This window comes from Vulpes lagopus, chromosome 1 (assembly GCF_018345385.1).
Source record: "Vulpes lagopus strain Blue_001 chromosome 1, ASM1834538v1, whole genome shotgun sequence".
Lineage (NCBI taxonomy): Eukaryota > Metazoa > Chordata > Mammalia > Carnivora > Canidae > Vulpes > Vulpes lagopus.
Window position 1 is genome coordinate 164,705,751 of NC_054824.1, and position 24,838 is coordinate 164,730,588.

Here is a 24,838-nt window from a genome sequence, read left to right on the forward strand (position 1 = left end):
ATTAGTAAACCTCTTACAGTAGGAGAAATGATGGAGATGATAAAGCCTAATGAGAGACAAAAGATAGACATGACATAAGCTTTGCTGTGCATATGTCTTCATGTACTGTGCATATACATGTGATTCTTACCTGTTTGTGAGAAACAGTAAAATTATGAAAGTGGTGTTAGTTTTAGAAAGCTTTGTTAATTTTATTTTGTTGTTCTATTTGCATTCCCTGTGCATTTTAACAGATTGTTTACCTACAGTACACGTTTGCAGTATATGAGCAAAATGTAATTTGTATCTGATACTGTATATTGTGCATAAACATACCCACTAACAAGTTCACCAAATATTAATTAATTTGCTAATTTGTTTTTAATTTAGAAGTTTTTGGTGAATTGCTTATAGGTGTATACTATTGTAATATTGTATATATGAAATATTAAGAATACTTAGTAATATTTGGAGAAGTTAATTGCAAGTTTTAGATGAGCTTGAACGAAATTATTCTTTACCTAAAATCAGAATAGTCTCTTGTTACATGAAAATTTGCCATCCAACACGTTTGCAGGCATGGATTAAATTTAGATAAGAGGCGTGTCAGTTCTGTTTGTATTGGATGTATTGGAGAGAAAATGGTAAACGCTTCCTTTTACTGCTTCATAGTCTCATACTGTAGGTATTTGTTCCCTCCTACTGATTTGAGGTCAGTGGTTTTTGATAAAAAGAAAGGTTTTTCACTTCTTATGTAAGTCAGCTAAGTTGCATCAGGGCTGAGCTGACTGAATTGGGTTGTCGACTTAGCAGAGAATGACTGATAGGATTCTGTAGAGAAGCCTGTATTATCTCCTTGATAGTTTTCACTGTATGCTCAGTGATTTGTGACTCAAATGGGTCACAATTCAGAAGAGATGCATATTTAGTTCTGGAATTCTATTTCATTTGATACTGTGGAGAGAGGTAGAGCTATTAAAAAATTTTTAATGCTGCCAAACTCTTGATAGATTTTATTTTTAATGCAGTCTGCCTTCTTTTGCTCCTTTAGAGAGATAGTGTTACAGTATTGGCTCAACAACCAATTGCTAAAACCTCAGAAACTGATCTCTCAATAGTGGTAAACTATTTATTACTCTTTTTTTCCTTCTCTGCTAAGAATCACATTCCTTTTAAGGCTCTAATTCTTTCCCCACAGCAGCTGCCCCTGAAGTAAAGTGATGAGATTCAATTAAAAAAGAGGCAAGCATAGGGGTGTACTAATATAGGAAAAGATACTAAATATAATAGAAGGAAATGAGTATTTCATGGTGTTTGAGATTTTCTTAGCATAGTTCATTTTTCTACCAGTAACAAGAAGTGACACAAAAAGGATCTTGAGTTGTGATCATTTATATAAGATCATGGTTATGTTTTAAGGAACAAATTAGTGTTTTCTTACACTTTTCTTAAATTTGCACAATATTTCACTGTTTAGGGAAAACTTGCACATAGACCTTTTTTTTCCTTCTAAGGATTAATATATATGTGAATTATTTGGGGTATTTTATATTTTCTGTTTAGATGAGAGTATGAAGTATAGATGTAAGTGGTCCTGTTGCGGTTGAAGTACAAGTTGTGATTGATTGCCATCTGTCATCTGAATGTGGTCTCATTCACAAGATTCCATTCAGTTACCCAAGCCAGAGTTGCTTAAGCAGTACTTGGCCCCGTGTGGGAGTTATGAGACTTACTCCTTCTAATGCGTGTCTGAAAAGCAGAAGAAAAACCATGTCATCTGCTCTGCTGCTCTTGCATGGCACATGTGATCAGATGCAGTGATGTGGAAGGGAAAAGCAAGAGGGAACCATCATAGGAATTCCTTCCCATCCTGGTTATCTTCTTTAAAATACTTAGGTAATAGGAATGCCTGGTGGCTCAGTGTGTGATCTTAGGTCCAGGGATCAAGACCTACATCGGGTTCCCTTGCAAGGAGCCTGCTTCTTCCTCTGCCTGTCTCTGCCTGCCCCTCTCTCTCTCTCTCTCTCTCTCTCTCTCATAAATAAATGAAATCTTAAAAAAAAAACTTAGGTAATAGCATCCAATTAAAATTAGTTCTTCTAAAAAAAGAAGTGTTACCTTTATCAAACATCTCTTGTCTACTATAAAGGTTATGCCTTCAAGGAACTTATTACATTGTTATCAGGTAACTGCCCTGCAGTAGAGCAGAGGTAGAAGCCTTGGGTTTAGGCCCTGGTGCTGCTGAGATTGAGAGGCAGGAAGCAAATGGACCCTCTGCAAATCTCAGTCTAAAGGAAACTACTCACCAGAAAGAACTGTCACACGATATCTCCTACTTGCCTTCCTTTTCTCTTAAAAAGGGTGACGAGAAGCAGGGGGATTTTCTGACTAGATACCAGTGATCAAGTAGCATGGTAATTAAGCTTCCATAGTTGGGAAGGAAACTAAAATGGTTAGCTAAGGATAAAAGACATGTTATAAATTCATTTCAGTAAATAGTTATGGTCTCATAGTGAATTTATGATAAAGACTAAAATGTATTTCAATAAAGGCAAACATTCCTGACCTAGTAATGATTGTATATCTTAAATATGTTGAATCATTTATTACTTAGTATCTTTATTACTCACCAAGGTGAGTGTGACCATTTTTAAATCTACTAGGGCCATCGATTTCTATGCACTGTAATGTAATTTGCCAACCCAAGGGTTCATTGCATGTCAGTACAAAGCAGAGTTCATAACCAGTAATTTTAGTGTTTGGGTAGTTATTTTAAGAAAACTTTTGTTTGCTTATTCTGCAAATAGGTATTTTCTGACATTTTGACAGAATATGGAGGGTGGAAGTGTTATGAGGGGATAAAATAAAGAAAATTAAACTTTATTTTAATATCCTGGTTGGTTTTGTCTTTCCTTTCAATACTTTAAGAATTAAAGAGGGTGACTTAAAATATATTGATGCAGTAATTGATGGCAGCCACATGAAGTCTTGAGCAGACAGCATTACCACATTTATAAAATTATTTGGTCATATATCTAATGTCAGGGGGCTGTTACTGAGCAGCATGTTATATTTATAGACATTATGATTAAGAATCATGTGTTGCAGCAGAAATTGCCTGTAGAAGATAGCCAAGAATATACCACATTTGTAAAGTTGTATGACTGGGCAAGGATTTTATTCTTTATTAGAAAAATAAAGAACTGTCTCTTAACACTATAGCTTGTTCGTTGGGCAGTGAATATAAATGGTATTTGAATTTGAACTTCTATTAAAACTGTTTTGAGGGATCCCTGGGTGGCGCAGCGGTTTGGCGCCTGCCTTTGGCCCAGGGCGCGATCCTGGAGACCCGGGATCGAATCCCACGTCAGGCTCCCGGTGCATGGAGCCTGCTTCTCCCTCTGCCTGTGTCTCTGCCTCTCTCTCTCTCTCTGTGACTATCATAAACAAATAAAAAAAAAAACAAAACTGTTTTGAGCATTCTGGTGATGAGAAAAATAGTCCTTTGTGTAGTTTGGGAAATTGACACGTTCTTAGCTAGTTTGAGTAGCATAGCTCTGTTGTAAAGTTATTTAGATGTATTTTTACCTCTAAGAAAGTGGTCACTCCAGTTCTGAGACTTTATAAAATATGTTTATACTTTGACTTTTAATTCTAACCAAATTCAGAATGAAAATGAATCTGATAATTGAAATTTAAATGGTGGGAAGAACTTGCTGTTAATAAGCTGAGTTGGCTCTGGCATGGAAATAAACACAGACACATGAAAATACAGATCTTTCTAAGTAGTTCAGACCTCTACAGTTTACAAGAACTGCATGCTAGAAATGTGTTTCTCTTTAAATATATTAAAATCTCACCTGTATAAATAGATTTCCCAAAGCTGTGTTTTGTTTTCGCTTTTTTAGATTAGTTCTGAGAATCAGTGAAAGGATTATTAAGATGATTAGGGTCTGTGTTAACTGGAAGACTCTCTATTGAATACTCTGTAAAGCTTGCTTTGGATGACAGTAGGTTTAGAATTTTACCAATTCCATTTAACTTATAATGCTGGAATGTTACAAGAACATGTGGCTGGTAAATGATGTGATTCAAAGGCAACTCAAATGAACTTCTAAGGGATTGTATCATACAAAAGTAAAATTTTCCACAGCAATTTTTTCTTTGACAGTCTACATATTTGGGTCATGCGCTTGTTCTTTTCCATTCTCCTTACCCCTATTTCTGTACCAATCGGATCCCTTTATTACTTTCCTACTCTAAGTCTTTTGAGATTCTTTTCTAAGTCTGGAAGAGAAAAGATGCTGCTTACCCTCTAAAAGAAAAGTTACAGTGAGACTAGTTATAGAATATACTTGCTAGAATTTCCAGCTCTATTGTACCATTTTGTTCATCTTTGTCAAGAGATGTGACAGGTCATGAAGCTTCCTTCTCTGGTTACAAGGAAGGGTTATGAGGAAGGGTTATATACAAGTAAATTGTTGTCGTTGTTGTTTCCTTGCCAGGTAGTTACTTAATTTATATTAGTGCTTGTGGGGGCCCAGGTTTGACGTTTAGATTGACAAGTAGACTAATCTGGTATTTTGAATGCTATTTTGAAATGATTTGGATATAATGGGTTACATTGAATCCTTCTAATTCATTTCAAATTCAAAAGCTTCCCTTTAGGTTTTCTTTATTCCTGTTTTGAAAAACTTTGTTGTGGACTTCCCTGCTAAATTCCTATTTCAAAATTAGGGTCACATGACCCCTTTCTTTCTATTTCACTGTTACCAGCCTACAAACCTAATTATCCCTTCCGAGGCTATATTAGTCTCCTATTCATTATATAAGACCTATGGGGTTTTTTTTTTTCCCTACTTACTTCATCCTGAGCAAGCTGTTGCCAGGTTTCCTTAGAATCCCCATTGGCTTCCTATTTTCTAATCAGTGGTTTTTAAAGTATGGTCTGTGGAACCCTAGAACCGAAGGATCCCCCTGATTTGTTACAGATTGAAAGTATTTTCACGATAACTGGTCCTTAAAAAAACAACACACTATTGACCTTTGCACTGATGATGGAAAAGCAATTACGAGTAGAATCACTGAGGCAGTAGTAGGAATCCAGGCAGTGGCTCCAAACTATCAGTAGTCATTGCATCGCCCTCTGCCACATACTGTAGGGGAAAATAGCTAGTTCTCAGAAAATCCTTGAGAACTCAGTCAAAGTGCTTAATTTTTATTATATCTCAACCCTGGAATTCACATCTCTTAACATTCTGTCTGGTGATATGGGAAGCGCCCATGAGCTGCATACTGAAGTATGATGGTTATCATAACAGGAAACATTTTGTGCAAATTGAGTTGCAAACTGAACTTGCCACTTGTTTTCAGAAAACACCATTTTTACTTGAAACAACAACTGAAAAAGAAACTATAGTTCTTCAGTCTTGATTATTTGGCAGATATTTTCTGGGAAAACAAAGACATAAACCTCTCATTTAAGGAGAAAAAAACCAACAGTACTTATTGCTAATGATAAAATTCAAGACAAAAAATGCTTGATAGCTTCCTAATAAAGACTTCTGCAAGAAGTCAAGACTTTTCTGAAGATTAATGAGTGCGATTTTTTGGTATTACATAATGAAAAATGCCATAATTTGGAAGATCTGCAAAACTAAACGAATCAATGTTTTGGAAACAATCAATGCATGATGTTAAAAACTCATGCATATGGATAAAAAAATCCATTCACAGGGTAAGATACACTTATGATTTTTTTAATGTAACAGAGTATGAAAAGTTCATTGCTATCGTGTCAGAGTCCACATTTTACTACTTTTAAGAAGTACCCTCTTGTCAGGCTTTGGTATAGTATTAAAAAAAAAAGGTGATCCACAATTATCTAAAAATGCTGTTAAAATACTCTTCCCTTCTACTTGCATACCTGTGTGAGTCCAGAGTTTCTTCATCTACTTCAACCAAAACAATGTGAGGCAATACATAGAATGCTGAAACAAATATAGGAACCCAGCAGTCTTGGATGAAGCCAGACTTTAAAAAAGAGATTTGCAAAACTTAAAACAGCGTGACTCCTCTCATTTTTGTTTGTTTGTTTTGGAAAATAGTTACATTTCATTAAAAATATGAAATAGTTTTCTCATTATTTATCATTAAATCACTAAATATTTAAAAATTTCTATTTTAATATATAATATTGATATAGTCCATACAAATAAAAATTCTTTGAAGCCCTCAATAATTTTAAGAATTTAAAGGAATCCTGAGATCAAAAGAATTTGAGAATTACTAGTCTTCAGGATAACAGCCAGTCTTAGAGAAGTGCTTTCCTTTTTTTTTTTTTTTAATATTTTATTTATTTATTCATGCGAGACACAGAGCGAGAGGCAGAGACACAGGCCGAGGGAGAGCAGGCTCCATGCAGGGAACCCGACGTGGGGCTCGATCCCTGGTCTCCAGGATTACGCCCTGAGCCGAAGGCAGGCACTAAACCGCTGAGCCACCTAGGTTGCCCAAGAAGGCTTTCCAAGGGATCCAATGAGTAATGTTGGATGCTTTTTAAAATTTCTAAAATTATTCCATTTTTGTAATAAAGACAGCATCTAGTGCCCTTACTAGCTTTATAGGACTGGAACAAGGCAAAGCTATTTTTTTTTCCTGGTTTTGCTATTATTTGTATTTGTAATTCTATGTTATCTTTTTCTCTAGTGAATTTTAGACACTAAATATAACTGTAAATCAGAAATTTGAAGTATGTTACTAGAGCCAAGAGGGAGGGGGGAGGAGGAGAGAGTGAGAGATTGATCGATTGATTGACTGACTGACTGACTGACTGATGGGTAATATTGGTAAGATGAACCTGTCCTGTGGTAATATAATATAGTCTTAGTACTAGACTGTACAAGTCTACCGTTAAATCTTCACATAAACGTGGAAATGAGGATGTGATAGAATGAATTAAATCTATAGGTTATTTTAGAATCTTATTTTATCTTGTTATTTAAAATGCCTTTTAAACCTTAATCCAGAAGTATTTAGAAGAACCCCCCAATCACTTATTTTAGTTTCTTTTTTTTTTTTTTAAGATTTTATTTATTCATGAGAGACACAGAGAGAGTGAGGCAGAGACACAGGCAGAGGGAGAAGCAAGCTACATGTAGAGAGCCTGATGTGGGACTTGATCCTGGGAGTCCAGGATCATGCCCTGGGCCGAAGGTGGCACTAAACCACTGAGCTACCCAGGAATCCCCTTTAATTTCTGTCTTATTTTCTTCCTTGGTATACATTCTTACAAAGTGATCAAAAAGTGGGTATTAGATAATATATGTGAAACTGTAACCAGTTGATGAGATTGGCTGATCAATCTCATCATTTAGGCAGAACATTTTTTTTTTAATACAGTGGCATTGCCTCTTCATTCTTACTTTAGCAGTGGGGAGGAATAATTTGGGATCCTAACATTGCTGTATGAGACATTGTCTTGTTTCACAATACCATGAAGAAACCACAACGAAGCCCAGGTTGGAGGAAGGGAGAACATGAAACACTGACACTTTAGGAGAATTACTCAGGATGACACAGGGAAGGGAATTTAGGCTTTCTTAAGTTCAGTGCTGATACGGATTTCTATTTGGTCAGGAAACCTGAGTATATATAGTATCCTATATTCTAATTTTTATGGACAGAGCCTATCAGTGTCTTCTTGCTTAGTATAGATCCTGAGATTACCGTTCAAATGAAATTATAGTGGGCAGCTTAGGTCACCCATGGCTAACTTACGTAAGCAGGTTAGTCATTTGAATGAAAACTTGTCTAGGCCACAAAACCACCACATTTCCACATAAAGTAGGTGCATCCCTCTGTTGAAGTGGAGTTGGTATTTGATTCTAAAAATAGGCCTGCATTGTGGTAAAAATCTAACCCATTTGTTTGTCCAAATCATGTGAAGAAAATCAGCTTTGACATGACTTTTAAGTACAGGCAAGAAACTTCTATATGTGTCAAAAGGGATTAGAAGTTAGGTCCTTTCAAGCTTTTTGTGATAATTTCAGGAAATTTTGAAGTCTAAAGAAAACTTTAAAATAATTTTAGATGCTCTCTTAGAATGCCAGGGAAGAATTGGGGGTGGGGAAGAGAGTTTGTGCAATGGAGAAGCTATAGAGGTACTCATGCGCACAGTGCCGCAGAGACAGACACAGAGCAGGAGGGGGAGAAAGGAAAAGCAGTGAAATAAGAATTAATAGCATGTCCAGCCAAGCCCCAGTAACACTGATTCTGTGACTGAGTTATTTGGAGGGTAGTTGAATGATCCCCTAAATATGCAGAGCAACAAGTTTAGATAGATGAAACCTCAGCTATAGCTTTGCATATTTGGGTGATTGTAGTATAAAATATCTAGGACAGGGCAGCCCGGGTTGCTCAGCGGTTTAGCGCCGCCTTCAGCCCAGGGCGGGATCCTGGAGACTCGGGCTCTCTGTATGGAGCCTTCTCCTTCTCCTGCCTGTGTCTTGGCCTCTCTCTCTCTCTCTCTCTGACTCTCACGAATAAATAAATAAAATCTTAAAAAAAAAATATATCTAGGACATTATTTGTATTTCCTTGAAGCCAGTACCAGGAATGCCTATTGTCTTGTAGAAAGTAATAGTAACAAAAACACTCATATAAGAGATAAAATGTGCTTATTTATGATTTACAACCCTTCTGCCCTCATAGGTGTTTGTGTTCTAATTTCTCCAGTTTGAGATACTCCTCTAGCATAATAACTAAATAGTAATAAATAATGTATTTAAAATTATCTCTTCAGGATATTTTCGACAGGAATTAGTCCTTCATGGCTAAAGAACTTTTCATATTCGCTTGTCATAAAAGCCTTATTTAGTAGATCTAATGGGTAGTTTTGATGAAGATGTGTTCCAAAGTGTATGGCGGCCCAAATGAGTCAACAGTTCACATCAAAAAAAAAAAAAATACAAAGGAGGAAAGTCAGAGTAACCAGTTGGTATTTAAGAGGGAAATGAGACATTCGAGAAGAGTTAGACATTTAGCTCTGCTGTGTACCTCTGCCTCTAAGAGACCTGATAGTAATGTGTTCAGAGCTCTCCTTGAGGAAATTGCTTTCAGGGTTTTTAAGATCTTACTGGCCTCTAGTGGTAATATCATGCTATCATTTAAAGAGTTTTAATTTTTACGTGTGACTAGAAATAAAGCTATTTTGAAGACACTGGCTGATGACAACTTCATTCTCTCTGTTTAGGGTCAGCGGTATTCTCAGTGTACATGCCATGTTGTCTTCTTCCTGAAGATGAGAGGCTCTATCTTTTGTTCTTGTTTCTGAGTCATCCTCACCTCTTTATTTGGAATGTTAGTTTAGCTGTGAAGCAGGCTCCCATTGTTTTAGTACTTGGACAAGTGGGGGTGACTGTGTCAGGTGTGGGCTCCAGTTCTTCCCTAGTGTATCAGCCTTCTTTTCTGCAGATGAAAAGGCCAATTTCCCCTTCTGTGTACAACAGTTTATTTTGTTAAAAGGAAGTTTTCAATTTAGCATTTAGGTTCATGTTTAAAACTCCTTATTTAATTCTATTTTGAACAATCTTATATTTGAAATACCGATCTACTAAGTAAGCATGATAATGTTTCTCACTTTTGTTTTTTCTGTTTATCACTCAGATGTGAAGGGGCCACCTACCCATCGTCTGTCTTGTGGACAGTCGCCCTACACAGAGACGACAACATGGGAACGGAAGTATTGCATCCTCACAGACAGCCAGTTGGTGTTGCTCAACAAGGAGAAGGAGGTAAGATGGCTATTACTAAGGAAAGCTACTTCTCTTTCTGACCATATTCCTGAAATCTAGTTTTTATTTGCATTTTGATATGTGACACTTACAGAAATGGAAGCTGTATCAATGATAAATTATAAGTACAGGTATGCCTCCTTCTATTGAGCTTCACTTTATTACACTTGGCAGATACCATGTTTTAACAAACTGAGGGTTTGTGGCAACCCTGTGTGAAGCAAATCTGTCAGCACCTTTTCTCCAACAGGGTATGCTCATTTTTTTGTCTCTCTGTCACATTTTGGTAATTATCACTTCAGGCTTCCTCATTATTATTAAATTTGTTATGGTCATCTATGATCAGTGATCTTTGATGTTACTATTGTAATCGTTTTGAGGTACCATGAACTGCAACCATCTAAAATGGTGAATTTAATTGATAAATGTATATGTTCTGACTGCTCCCCTGACAGTTGTTCCCTTTTCTCTCCCTCTTCTCTGGCCTCTCTAAGATTCCCTAAAACACAACAATATTGAAATAGGCCAATTAACCCTACAATGGCCTCTGAATGTTCAAGTGAGAGGAGAACTCTCTCATCTCTCACTTTAAATGAAAAGCTGGAAGTGATTAAGCTTAGTGAGGAAAGCATGTTGAATGTCAACTGAGGCTGAAAGCTAGGCCTCTTGCACCAAACACTTGCACCAAACCAACATACGAATGCAAAGGAAAAGTTCTTGAAGGTAACTAAAAGTGTTAGCCCAGTGAACATAAGAGTGATAAGGAAGTGAAACAGCCTTATTGCTGAGACAGAGCAAGTCTCAGTGGTCTGGTAGAGGATCAAACCAGCCACAACATCTCCTTCAGCCAGAGCCTATTCCAGAGCAAGGCCCTCACTCTCTTCAATTCTATGAAGGCTGAGAGAGGTGAGGAAGCTGCAGAAGAAAACTGGAAGCCAGCAGAGGTTGGTTCATGACGTTTAAAGAACGAAAGAAGCCACCTTCATCAACATGAAAGAGCAAGCTGAAGCAGCAAGTGCTGATGCAGAAGCTGCAGCAAGTTCTCCAGCACATCTAGGTAAGACCATTCCTGAAGGTGACTATGCAACACAACAGATTTTCAGGGTAGACAAAATTGTCTTCTATAGGATGAAGATGCCCTCTAGCGCTTTCATAGCTAGAGAGGAGAAGTCATTCGGCTTCAAAGCTTCCAAGGACAGGCTCACTGTTGTCAGGTACTGATGTAGCTGGTGACTTGAAGTTGCAGCCAGTGCTCATTTATCATTCTCAAAACCTCAGGGTCCATAAGAATTATGCTAAATGTATTCTGCCTATGCTCTAGAAACAAAACAGCAAAGCCTGGATGACAGCACATCCGTTTGCAGCATGGTTGCCTGAATATTTTAATCCCACTATTGAGATCTCCTGCTCAGGAAAGAATATTCCTTTCAAAATAGGACTGCTTGTTGACAATGCTCCTGATCCCCCAAGGGCCCTTATGAGGATACTTAACAAGATTCATGTTTTGTTTTGTTTTTTTCTTTAAAGATTTTATTTATTTATTCATGAGAGACAGAGAGAGAGCGAGGCAGAGACACAGGCAGAGGGAGAAGCAGGCTCCATGCAGGGAGCCTGACATGGGACTTGATCCTGGGTCTCCAGGATTGGGCCCTGGGCTGAAGGCAGCGCTAAACTGCTGAGCCACCCTGGCTGCCCAGATTCATGTTGTTTTTATGCCTGCTAACACAACGTCCATTCTGCAGCCCACGGATCTCAGGGTAATTTTGATCTTCAGGTCTTCCTGCATCCTCCTCCCCCCCTCCTTTTTTAAAAAGATTTCATTTATTTATTAGAGAGCACAAGCAGAGGGAGAGGGAGAAGCAGGCACTTCACTGAGCAGGGAGCCCAGTGTGGGGCTCAATCCCAGGACTTTAGCCAAAGGCGGACGCTTAACTGACTGAGCCACCCAGTTGTCCCTCAAGTCTTATTCTTTAAGAAATGCCTTTCATGAGTGGCTTAGTCCTTAAGCGACCAACTCTTGATTTTAGCCCAGGTCATAATCTCACAGTTGTGAGATCCAGCCCCGTGTTGGGTTCTATATTAGAGCCTACTTAAGATTTTTTCTCCGCCTTCCTTTGCCCCTTCTCCCACCTGTGTGCAAGATCATGCTCTCTCTCTCTCTCTCTCAAAAAAAAAAAAAAAAAAAAAAAAAAAAGGAAAAATACATTTCATAAGGCTATAGCTGCCAAAGATGAATCTGTGCAAAGTAAATTGAAAACCTTCTGGAAGGGATTTACCATCCTGGATGCCATTAAGAATTCTTGTGATGCACGGATGGGAACAGGTCAGAATGTCTACATTAAAAGGAGCTTGAGGACAAAGTTGACTCGAACTCTCATGGAGAACTCTGAGGGATTCAGGACTTCAGAGAAGACAGTAACTGTGGATGTCATAGAAATAACAAGAGAACTAGACTTGAAAGGGGAGCCTGAAGATGGAACTGCATTGCTGCAATCTCATGATGAAATGTGAATGGATGAGGAGCTGCTTCTTAGGGATGAGCAGAGAAGGTGGTTTCTCGAGATGGAATCTTCTCCTAGCAAAGATGCCATGAAGATTATTGAAATGACTCCAAAGGATTTAGAATATTCCTTGAACGTAGTTGATAAAGCAACGGCAGGGTTTGAAAGGACTGACCCCAATTTTAAAAGAAGTTCTGCTGTGGGTAAAATGCTATCAAACAGCATCAAATGCCACAGAGAGATTGTTAAAGAAAGGAAGAGTCCATTATATTGGCAAACTTCATTGTTGTCTTGCTTTAAGAAATTGCCACAGCCACTCCATCCTTCAGCAACCATTACCCTGATCGGTCAGCAGCCATCAATATCCAGGCAAGACTCTCCACCAGCAAAAAGAGTATATAACTTGCTGAAAGCTCAGATGATGGCTAGCATTATTTGGTAATAAAGTATCTTAAAATTAAGGTATGTACTTTTTTTAGATATAATGCTATTGCACATTAAATAGATTACAGTATAAATATAAACATAACTCATATGTACTGGGAAACAAAAAAATTCATTTGACTCATTTTGCTACAGTGTTCTAGAACTGAACCTAAAATGTCTCTGCGGTATGCCTATAAGTCTAAAGGGCTGCTCGTGTCCTGATGATATCCAGTTGTCTTGAAGGAGCGAGTTCAACAAGATGGGGTTGGATTTTCACTAAGGAATGTGACATGGATTATTGAGTTGAGTAATTTGGAATGAGAACAGATTGCATTGGGTAGACCTGGCTCCAAAAATTGCCCAGAAGGGTTATGGGAAGTTATATCAGTGTAACTGCTAGCAAGTAATAAATGGCGCTCTCCGGGGATTAATTGAAGAGGTTTAATGAATGGACTATTTACAGAGACATGGGCAGCAGAAGGGACCCACCAAAGACTGTGAAGCACTATAAACTCGTAACAGCAGAAAGCTTGTTATCCCCCTAGACTTTTAGGCAAAGGAAGGGAATAGTGCTTCTGGAAACCAGAGAATGGGTTGCCTGAGAGGACTGTATGACAATTGCTGTGACGCCCCATAAAAGAGCACAGCTTCTACTCAAACAGAGATGGCCAGCAGGGAGGAAGCAAAGGAGGAGAAACACTCCAGCTCTCTTCCTGCCTTCTGATGTCTTGCCAGCTGTTACCTGCTAGCCAAACTTAGCTTGAAGCCAGAGGAAAAAAGATTTCTGTTAATGTATTTTGTGAGATTTGCTTTCTGAAACACACAGCAAGGGAGAGGAAGGCAGAGAGTACATCTGGAGAGGCTGACTGAATGTAATTAGTGCAGGCATCGAGTTCTAGGTAGACTTTTGTCCTTCTACATGAAAAAACCCTTGAACTTATCATATACTATTTACTACTTTACTCCAAGTATGACGGTGTCAGAGTCCTTCCACATCCAAATAACTCATTTGCTTATTGGTGATGTATCAGATACTTGATATCATTCTGATTTGGTAGGTCCACAACACTGTTTTACTTCCCACCTCCAGAACATACAAAAGTCAGTGAGTATCATCTTGACAAAGAAAAGAGATAGTGGGAGGGAAGGAGAAGAAAAGATCTGGTTTAACAAAGAACAAACGTTAATTGCCAAAAATCGAAGTAAATACCTAAAAAGCTATATATAGAATATCAGTGTAGTAAGTCATCCTTCCTGAGAAGTGAACAGAAATACAGTTCTCAGCTCTGAGCTGTGTATCCCTAGCTCCCTTTTCTCTTCCCTCCTCTCTGTCCCTTTTCTTTTCCAACCCTCTTCTTACTCAGCAGTCTTTAATATAGTAAAGCCAAGGTAATAACAACAGAAGAATTTTAGTTTCTGTTAATAGACAGGTCTTACTTGCGAGGGCCCAGCTTGTGTACTCTCTGTGGTGCTTATTCTTTTTCTCCAGCCATGGAAAAATCTGCCTTACTTTTGTTACCATCTCCCTACCCATGACCCTTTTCCAGTATTTTAATATTGTTTTATTTCATTAAAATAATGTAATAAAGGTCAGCGTTTTCTGGGATAGTCTAGCACATGTTGCTGTGTTTATCTTAAGTGAACACATAATAAAAATTGGTAGAGTATTAGTATAGAAGATTTCTAGGTATCTTACTTTGAATAAACACATAATTGAAAAGGTTCATTTTAACCAAGCTGCTTTGTCAGCAGTCATTTATCAAAGGTATTAGTAAGGAGTGATATGAATAGATCATTTGCTATCTTTCTGACCTTACCTTTTATTTAATTTAGTATTGTAAGAAATTAAATAGTGTCAGGATAGAGAGCAGAAGGTCAAGAAACATGCCTTATCTAGAACTAAGGTGAAATCCACTGATTAAAGATTATTGATCAATTGAGGATTCCAAGCCTGCCCCCCCACCCTTTGTCTCATAAATTACCTGTTCATGAGGAATAATTTTCTAAAACAGTATCTTATGTGCTTTATTTCTTTTTATGCCATCATCCTGAGTAGCCCTGGACAAATGGGAGCTCCTCATTTCCCATACTCTGTATACGGCTCTGTAAATCCTCTTTTCTGTCTGCATCTTCTGCTCCTCTTTTACCACTGTTTAAAACTCTATCATTAGGGGGATCCCTGGGTGGCTCAGCGGTTTGGCGCCTGCCTTTGGGCCAGGGCACGATCCTGGAGTCCCAGGATTGAGTCCTGCATTGGGCTCCCGGCATAGGAGCCTGCTTCTCCCTCTGCCTGTGTCTCTGCCCCCACCCCCCTTTCTCATAAATAAATAGATAAATAAATAAATAAATCCTAAAAAAATAAAACTTTATCACTATGCCCTCTGCAATCCACAGTCTAATCAGCAAAATCAGCTGTTTCTTCCAGCTGTTCTTTGTAGGCATCCCTTAACTTCTTGATTTCAAGAGAACCTGTATTTTCCCTGAGAATATCATCTTCTGTGAGGTCCTATCAAGTCATGGCTGTTTTTCTTTCTTTTTTTTTTTTAATTTTTATTTATTTATGATAGTTATTACAGAGAGAGAGAGGCAGAGACACAGGCAGAGGGAGAAGCAGGCTCCATGCACTGGGAGCCCGACGTGGGACTCGATCCCGGTCTCCAGGATCGCGCCCTGGGCCAAAGGCAGGCACCAAACTGCTGCGCCACCCAGGGATCCCCATGGCTGTTTTTCTTCCACAGCCTTCATACCATGCTGCTTTTGGAAGGTGCTCTTCCTCTTTCACGACTGCTTCTTGCCCTCCTACATTTTTCCTAGAAGTCCAAATACTTTCAACCCCCAATCATTCTTCTTCATTTTCTGTTGATTTGAGCTTCTGGCTCATTATCATTAGCTTCAACACTACCCCAGCCTTACTTTGTTATGATTCTAAGATCTGCAGAGATGCTTCTTCCAACACACTGGGTCTCAGGTCCTTGACCTCTTTCTTCCACAGATCTTTTCTTCTAACCTGTCTCATCGCTGCAACTTCTTCATATTCTTAATTGCATTCATTGTATACTCTCCTCATCATCTTCTTACTAGCTCGTCCCTTGTTCCAACAATCCTTCAGAGACCATTGGTCCATTGATACTATTACCTTTTCTACCCCATATACCTCTGATAGCCTCTCTTCCCTTTTCACTCAGCCTGAATTCCATAGTCAGCCATTCTAATTACTCCCTTGCATACTATTTCCTTGCCCTTCTCATGCATTATCACTCTCACTTGGCAATGTGATAGCTCAGTTAAATCCTGTCCCTTATCGGTCCTGCCCTCCATCCATGCAGCATAATATGTCTGCAGAAGATCACTCCATCGTGCTGATGGTCTTTAAACTAATGGCTGTAAATCTCATGTGAGCCCCTAATGCTACTTAGCAATCACAAAACATTTTCCTAGCTTGATTATTGTCGAACTCTCCTGAACTAGTGCTTCTCAATCTACGTGTGGAAAGGACCAGTTTTTTTCTCTACCCAGCTGTGAACAAAATATGATAAAATGAATAGATAAGAAAAATAAAATTTCAAAAAGACATAAAAACACAAGTCCCACTTTTTAACTAGATTTAACCAAAATGAAATTACAATTCAATAAATATACACAGAATAATCATAACATAGGAAAAGAAGAAGTAAAGAAAATTGTACATGTTCATGGAAAGTGTGCTGTACAATGAAACAGACCTATTGATCACACGAGGCATACTTCTCAATTTCTGTACTGTTAAATTATATATTGCAGGCCAATAACATTTGCAGAACAACACAAGTCCTTGGACCACACTTTGAGTGGTACAGTCCAAAATGATTTCAAAATGACTTTTTTTCGGGCCTCCTGGGTGGTTCAGGTAGTTAAGTCTGCTCAGGTCATGATCTTAGGGTCCTGGGATTGGGCCCCACATTGGGCTCTCTGCTCAGTGGAGCGTCTGCTTCTTCCTCTCCCTCTTCCTCTGGGCACACTCTCTCTCTCTGTCTCTCACTCTCTTTCAATAAATAAAATCTTTTAAAAAATTATAAAATGACTTTTTTTTTCTACTTCTCCTCTATTCTAATCCTTTATCTATTACTTTCGTATAGCTGGTTATTATGATGCTTATTTCAATGAGAAAACTCAAGCACCCAGAAGAGAACTTCTGATACTTCATTACCAACCATGTACAATGTCTACCCATCCCCAAGCAAGCGTTTCCCTATACTCTGTTTTGTCTGTTTTAACTATAGTTGACCTGTCTACAATCCAGTGATCAGCTCCTCCATGTGTGCACATGTGCAATGTGTGCACATTCCATTACTTCTCACCTATTCAAGGATGTATCACTAGCAATTCTCCCCTGCTTCTTTTACATCTTTAATTTTTTGCTCTCTACTGGATCATTCCCCATCAGAATGCTATAATTTTTCCCATTTTAAATGAAGAGAGAAGCCTGGATTAATCTCACTTCTATCAACAATTACAATTTCTTTCTCTGCTTCCTTTAACAGCAAAAAGTCTTGAAAACTTTTAAATCCATTGTCTATAATTCTTCTCCTCTCATTCTTTCTTAAACCCGCTCCACCAGATTCTTACACCCTTCTGACAGAATTGTTCTGACCTCCACCTCACTAAATCCAAGGGTCAGTTCTCCATTCTTATCCTACTTAATCTGTTAGCAACATTTAATACAGTCGATGGCTCCTTCCTTCTACAACTACTTTCTTTTGGCTTCTATGACCTCGTGCACTCTTAGTTTTCCTCCTGCTTTTCTGGAGTCATCCTTCCTTCTGAGTCACCTTTGCAGGTTTCTCTTCTCTCTCTTTTTTTTTTTTTTAGTTTTTATTTATTTATGATAGTCACACACATAGAGAGAGAGAGAGGCAGAGACACAGGCAGAGGGAGAAGCAGGCTCCATGCACAGGGAGCCCGACGTGGGATTCGATCCCGGGTCTCCAGGATCGCACCCTGGGCCAAAGGCATGTGCTAAACTGCTGCACCACCCAGGGATCCCCGTTTCTCTTCTCTTTAAATCTGACCAGGGGAGTGCCACAGAGTTCATTCCTCAGGCCTCACTTCTTTAGAATCTCATCCAGTCTTAGGACTTTCAGTACCCTCTAATGCTGTGGTTCCTAGTTTTATGTCTCAGGTCTATACCTCTCTCTCATCTCCACACCTGTATATCCATCTGCCCATTACATCCCTACTTGGATATATAATAAATATCTCCAACATGCCTCACGCTGAACCCCTAATTTTTCCAATCCTGCCAGAGGCCATCCCCACCTCCATTAATGATAACTCCATTCTTCCAAGTTTTGAAGGCTAGAAACGTCCCCAGCTTTACTCTGTCCCGGCCATTCTGGCATTGTTAGGACTCTTGAACACATCAGCATGTTCCTTTCCTGCCTCAAGGGCTAAGCCTTACCTTTTTCCTCAAATATTTGCATGACTCACTTTCTCACTTCCTTCAACTCTTTGTAAGCAGAGAGCCCACCCTGACCAACCTATGTTAAATTGCAACTTCTCCTCATATCTCTATCCCAAATCTAATTACTTGGCTCTGATTTTTTTTTTCCCTCATAGAGTTTGCAACCTTCTGAAATGCCTTATAATTTATTTGTTATGTTTATTGTCTCCCTTGCCCTACGAGAATGTAAGGTTTAGGGCAGGGATTTTGTCTATTTTGTTCAATGGTGTATTCCTCAGTGCTTAGAACAGTTCCCAACACCTAAATAAATTCTCAATAAATATTTGTCCAATAATTTTTTTAGAAGGTAAATTATAGAGTCTGATTCTGAATATCCATTAATGTAAATTTGAGAGATGAACCTTTTTTTCTATTTTTTCGTTTTATGTTATAAATCTTCCCAGAATATGAGACTTAATTCCATATATTTTCTAAAAACTAGATGATAATAAAGGAGAAAAATAATCCATAGATGCTTTTCCATTGTTGAATATTGATTCATTTTTATTTATTTATCGAACACCTATAATGTGTGCAGTATTGTGGTTGCAAAGATGTAGTCTTATGGGGACACATTGAGGTAAATTAAAAGCTGTAATCATTTGAAACTTGACAGAGGTGATGACTGTATAACATTATGAATGTACTAAATTTCTCTGAATTATTCATTTTAAAATGGTTAATTTTAGGTTAAATGAATTTTGCCTCAATAATTTTTTTTCAAAAATTATAACATAACCATAAGGGGAAGATTAACTGACATATTGCCTGGGTGGGTTGTGATGTGAAATGAAGAACGCCAAGAAATATTTTACAGAGAAATTTATGATTGAGCCATGTCTTTAGGGACAAAAAGAAGCTCAGCTGGAAGAAAAGTAGGGAAGGATATTCCAAGTATGTATAATGATACAAAGTCGAGAAACATCTCTTTGGCAAACTGCAAAATGTTCAGAATTCTTGGAATAAAGTTTGCAAGAGGAAAAAAAATATAGCCGATAGCTGGCAAGAACCAAATAATAAAGTGCCTTTGAAGGCCATGCTAAAGAATTTGGATGTTTTTCTGGATGTGATTTAGACCATGGAAAGGTATTTAACAGGGCAGTAACATCATCAGATTTGCTTCTTAGAAAAGTAACTCTGTTGATCATGTGGAAAATTGAGTGAAAGGGATTGGAAGGAAGTACATGAGTTAAGATGACTATAGTAGACCTGGTAAGGGATGATGAAGGGATGATGAGGGTACAAAGCAGATACAGAGACAGTGTAATGCCCTGAGACAGGTATATTCTACCGTTAAGTTGGAAAAACTGGATTAAGTCTCTCTGATAAGAAATTGTAAAATCATTGCTGTACCTGCTTCTTAAATGATAAGCTTAATATATTGTTAATTTCATTACAGGAAAAGATTAGAAACCCACTTTTTTTGTGGAAGGACCAGAGTATGCTGTCACTTTTCTAACTTTCACCCACATTACCATGAAGAGTATAACACTTACTCTTGAATTTTGCATTGAAAATATAGAATTCATTGAAAGAAAGGAGTTTAAGGAATTTCCTTCTAAAATTACCTAAAAATGCTGTTTTAAACCTTAATCAACTAATCACCAGGTTGTTTACTGCTGTCTTCAAAAGATAATTAAGAGGTTCTGTAAGGATTTAAATTAAGCCTTAGCCAGGCACTGCTGGAATGTAGGAGGATTATATTAGTCTAGTATCACTCATGTATTCAGTGTGTGGGATCTTTTAGTGCTCTCTCCTAACTCTGCATGTTTCCTGTCAGAAATGGGAACAAGTCTGCTTGGGGGATATACATGAGAAGAGTGTTAAATACACCACTTACCAATTTGAGAATATAACAGAAGGGTAGGTCTGGGCAGAATGCTGAAAGAAGTCTGCCAGGAGTATCACCTTGAGAAATGACTCATTGGTTCAGTAAATTGCTTCATGCAAATTGTGCCAAATAGACATTGCTTATGTGTGTTATGAAATATACTTCCCCGCCCGAATGCCAGCAAAGGCCCCAGCTGGCTTGGCACCAGCCCAGTTCAAAGAGGGTGTAGGAGGCCATTTGAATTCCATTTTGCTCGCAAGAGATAAGACCAAGTAAACGAGAGATTAGGAGTGGAGGGAAATGGCAGAGAGACAATCATGAACCCTTCAAGGTACAGCCAGCATAAAAATACAAAAAAAAAGAAGCTAAATATGTGAATTTCTTTCTCTTGGCAATAATAACCCATTAGGAAGGATAACCGTGGCTCCATTTTTCTCCATTCAGACTCTACTTTCTGTGGTTGGAATTTTGAAAGCTGGATGGTAGCATATAAGCAGCAAGGTACTAATAATGCAATTTAAAAATATCTTAGAATTTTTTTATTGCTTTTGGAAAGCATTACTCTCATTCAAATATGTTGATGAAAATAGCATTTAGGCTTTGTGCAAACAGCCAAAAATCAACTATTATTTATCCTGGGGTGAACTACTCATGGCATATTTCATTCAGAACCATTTTCAGGCTTTTCAGCAGATACATAGTGTGCCCCTGTGAGTGAATTTACTAGCTAGGAATTATAAAGAATAAAACACAGTTCCTTCCCCTTTCTCTCCCCCATACCAAACTTAGTTGTGGAAATAAGACAAATACTTTTTAAATGGCATTTGATAAATAGCTAAAGTAGAGAAAGAAATTCATTTATTCTAAAGGACCGTAATCTGTGTCATTAAGATTGGGAAGAGGGAGAGATAGGAAGGAGACAGACTAATGAAGAGACGACCATTCCTCTGATCTAAAAGCTGAAATAGTTTCCCAGTGCTTCCTGAATTATGTATGACCTGGTATTAAAACCCTCCCAATGCAATCATAATATATTTTTGGGGTTTTAGGTTTTACTACCCTTCTAGAGGCTCTAGCTAAATTGGCCTACTCCCTGTTCCAAAACAAAAGTTGTATGTTTACAACTTCTTGGCCGATGCTATATTTTTTCCTTTGCCTAACATAGCCCCCATCTCTAGCTACCAAATATTCATTATTTGTGGATTGGGGCTATTTTAAGGTTTGGGGATTGACTGGTAAGGTATAAGCTGTTGACTTACACGGAATTAGTTGTACAAACGAATAATTATAATTCAGTGTAATAAGTGTAGTGACAGAGAAAGATCCGTTACTGGAGGAAACTGAAGAAGGTATACCGTAACCTTCCCTTAGGGGATTAGTAGGAGGAGAAGATTTCTGGAGGGGGTAATGCCTGTCCTAAGCTTTAAGATGAATTAGGAGTTTACTGGCAGGTATAGATGAGAAAAGAAAGTGAGGAAAGATATTTCAGGCTGAGAGAACCAACTAGAACCAACTAATAAGCAAAGCACTAAACTACAAAATAAGGAATATTTTAGGGTAATGAAAGCAATTTGGTATTCCTAGAATGTAAAATCTGAATGAAGCTGGACACTCAGACAGTGGTGAGATTGTGGAAAACCTGGTATATACTGAATTAGGGAGCTTACACTTACTCTGTTAGTAGTTTTAAAACACTCTTGTAGCAGAACCTTTTCTTTGTGGAAAAGCTTATACAAAAGCCCTGTATAACAGATAAACTCAGAATTATGCTCTAGTTGAAGCAGAGAGCTACCTCCTCACTGTCACATACTTCTATACACAAACATCTGGTTAGTCTTTTGAAAGCCACTGCTGGAGGTGAAGGAGAACAATTGAAGGGCTTTAAGCCTCAGGATGACATGATCAAATTTGCATTTTGGAGATATTCTGATAACAATATAAAGGATAGATTTAAGAGGCAGAATATCATCAATGAAGAGACTGTATTAGTAGTTAGGATAAGAGATAATATGAGAGTTTTGGCACCAGCTATGATGGAATAAATGGTATAAGACTAGCCCTCCCATTTGCAAAACAAACAAACCAAAAAACCCATAAAACTAGAGATTTAGTATATATATTATATAAATATATATATATATAGATTATATATATAGATTTTATTTTATTTTTATTATATTTTTTTAAAGATTTTATTCACTTATTCATGAGAGATACAGAGAGAGAGGCAGAGACACAGGCAGAGGGAGAAGCAGGCTCCACGCAGGGACCCCGACGTGGGACTCGATCCCACTTCTCCAGGATCAGGCCCTGGGCTGAAGGCAGCGCTAAACCGCTGAGCCACCCGGGCTGCCCTATAGATTTTAGTATATATATTATATATAATGGTTTCAGGCATTGGACAACACACAGCTAAAGACAGTGATCATCCCCATTGCCCTGGCTGTCTGCTGTATACCATTTCCCAAATATGGTCCTCCATCTGAAGTCCAAGCAGAGTGCAGTAGTCCCACGAAACTGAGGAGGCAGGGAGCAGAATTCTGCAAGTGAAGGTGCTAGAATCTGCTGGAAAGAATACTGGCACGTCTTTGGCCAAGGGCCAGACTACACTTGGTCAGGGCAAGTCTACCCAGGTTTTCCAGAGAGCAACTGAAATGTTAAGAACAAAATAGAGATACTAGTGATTGTACTAAACAATGAGAGACTTGACTTTGCCAGTGAAAGACCTTTTTAAAGCCTTACTCCCGCAGGCATCCAGCTGAGAGACCAGAAAGATCATGACTCAGAAATGAAGAAGTTAAGATTTAGTAAAGCTAAGTGATTTTACTTATGTCTCTGCATTCATACCTCCACACCACTTAGTACTGGTGGTCAGGGATTAATAAACAAATAATTAAAGCTGGAGGTACTGAGAATAGATCAATGGTTCTCAGCTTTGCTTGCACATTAGAGTGACACGGGAAGTCTTGAATTTTCAGTACCCAGACTGCACTCCAGCCCCTAAACTCGGAATGTCTAGGAGTGGTCTACGTGTCTGTCTTTTAAAGCTCCCTTCGGTGATTATAATTTACAGCCAAGGTTGAGTGCTTCTGTTGTGGATGACACTTTGAGAAGCTTAGCCAGGATAGGAAGGAAAAAAAAACCACACCTTAGGGCAGCAATTCTCAACTCTAGTGAGCATTGCAGGTGTGTTAAAACATGCATATCTGTGCTGCACCCCTGGAGTTTCTGATTCAGTAGATTCAGGGTAGGGCCTGAGGATGTGTATTTCTAACAAGTTTCCAGATGATGCTGATGCTGGGGCCTGGTTGCCCACTTGTTTTGAGAGCCACTACTTAAGGAGATAAGGAAGCTGGAGGTCCTAATGATATAGTAGACCTGAACATTTTTAAAGTATTCTTTAGGAACTGCTTTCTTTTCTTTTTTTTAAAGTAGGATCCACATCCAACATGAGTCTTGAACTCATGACCCCAAGATCAGAGCCCATGCTCTACATACCGACTGAGCCAGCCAGGCGCCCCAGGACTGCTTTCTTTTGCTTAGTGTGATCTTGGTTTCCTGTACTTGACTATCCATGTCATCTGTATGTACTGAGATGGAAATCGAAATGAATTTCTATGTAATTCTAAACAAAATGAAAGGAGATTTTGCAGACAATACAGAGGTATATGTTATATATATAATGGTTTCTAAGTAACCTGATTTATTTGTGCCATTTTCCTCTTTATTGTCATGGATGGTTTGGAACTAACAGGGGACTAGGAGTCAGAGATTCAGTTTGACTTTGTTACTAACATATTTTAGATACCTGAGAAGCCATTTACTTCTTACTATGTTCTTTCCACATCTAAACTGGAATGAATTAAGGGACCCCTGGGTGGCTCAGTAGGTTAAGCGTCAGACTCTTGGTTTTGACTCAGGTCATGATCTCGCCATCTTGGGATCAAGTCCTGTGTTGGGCTCCACGCTCAGCGTAGAGTCTGATTCAGCTTTTCTCTCCCCTCCCACGCTCTCTGCCCCTCCCTCTGCTCTCTCTCTCACACACACTCTCTCTCTAAAATAAATAAATCTTTAAGATGGAATGAATTAAAGCATTTGACACATCCTCCTCCCTCCTCTGAAGAAAAAGGAGGACTCAGAAACACAGTATAAGGACAAAAAAGTTAAAAGAAAAAAAAATTCCTCTCATGTTTTAAAAGTGGGAAGATATGTAATATTTAAGGACTTACTCAGTATAAATGTGAACTAATAAACTAAATTAAGGCAATCAGAAAGGACAAAATTGCTTTTCTAAAATTGACTTTCTAAAAACTGAACCTCTGGCTATGTTCTAAGATTTGTGAACTCCAAATTAGTTCATTTGAAGATACTTGGAATATGATCCCTCTAATTTTCAGAGTAGGTCAGTAGGTTTAAAAATTATTTTAGGTAAGAATCAATCAATAGTGTTGTGAAAGTAAAATAATTCTTAAGAAACGCAGGTTTAGAATAAAGGTCAACACTATTCTCCCTTATAGCTTGAGTCAGAGATTCAGTGCCCTAACCTTTAAAGTGATAGTTTGAATAAGACCTTTGATCATATATTAAGTTTCAAGAGTGGGAAACAAAGAATCTACATTAAAAGTTTGACAAAGGGACGCCTGGGTGGCTCAGTGGTTGAGTGTCTGCCTTTGGTCCTGGGATTGAGTCCCACATCAGGCTCCCTGCATGGAGCCTGCTTCTCCCTCTACCTGTGTCTCTGCCTCTCTCTGTGTCTCTCATGAATGAATGAATGAATGAGCCTGCTTCTCCCTCTACCTGTGTCTCTCATGAATGAATGAATGAATGA

The 24,838-nt window shown here is 38.4% G+C and overlaps 1 protein-coding gene across 6 annotated transcripts in view; it reads left to right on the forward strand.

Moving 5' to 3' along the window:
- The window catches only part of RASAL2 (RAS protein activator like 2), a 352,059-nt gene that overhangs the window by 158,167 nt on the left and 169,054 nt on the right, over window positions 1-24,838 (forward strand). For all 6 annotated transcript variants that reach the window (XM_041754415.1, XM_041754427.1, XM_041754435.1 and 3 more), the window contains exon 2: window positions 9,646-9,773. In XM_041754415.1, the coding sequence (XP_041610349.1) occupies window positions 9,646-9,773 (128 nt within the window). The remainder of the gene's footprint in view (window positions 1-9,645; window positions 9,774-24,838) is intronic.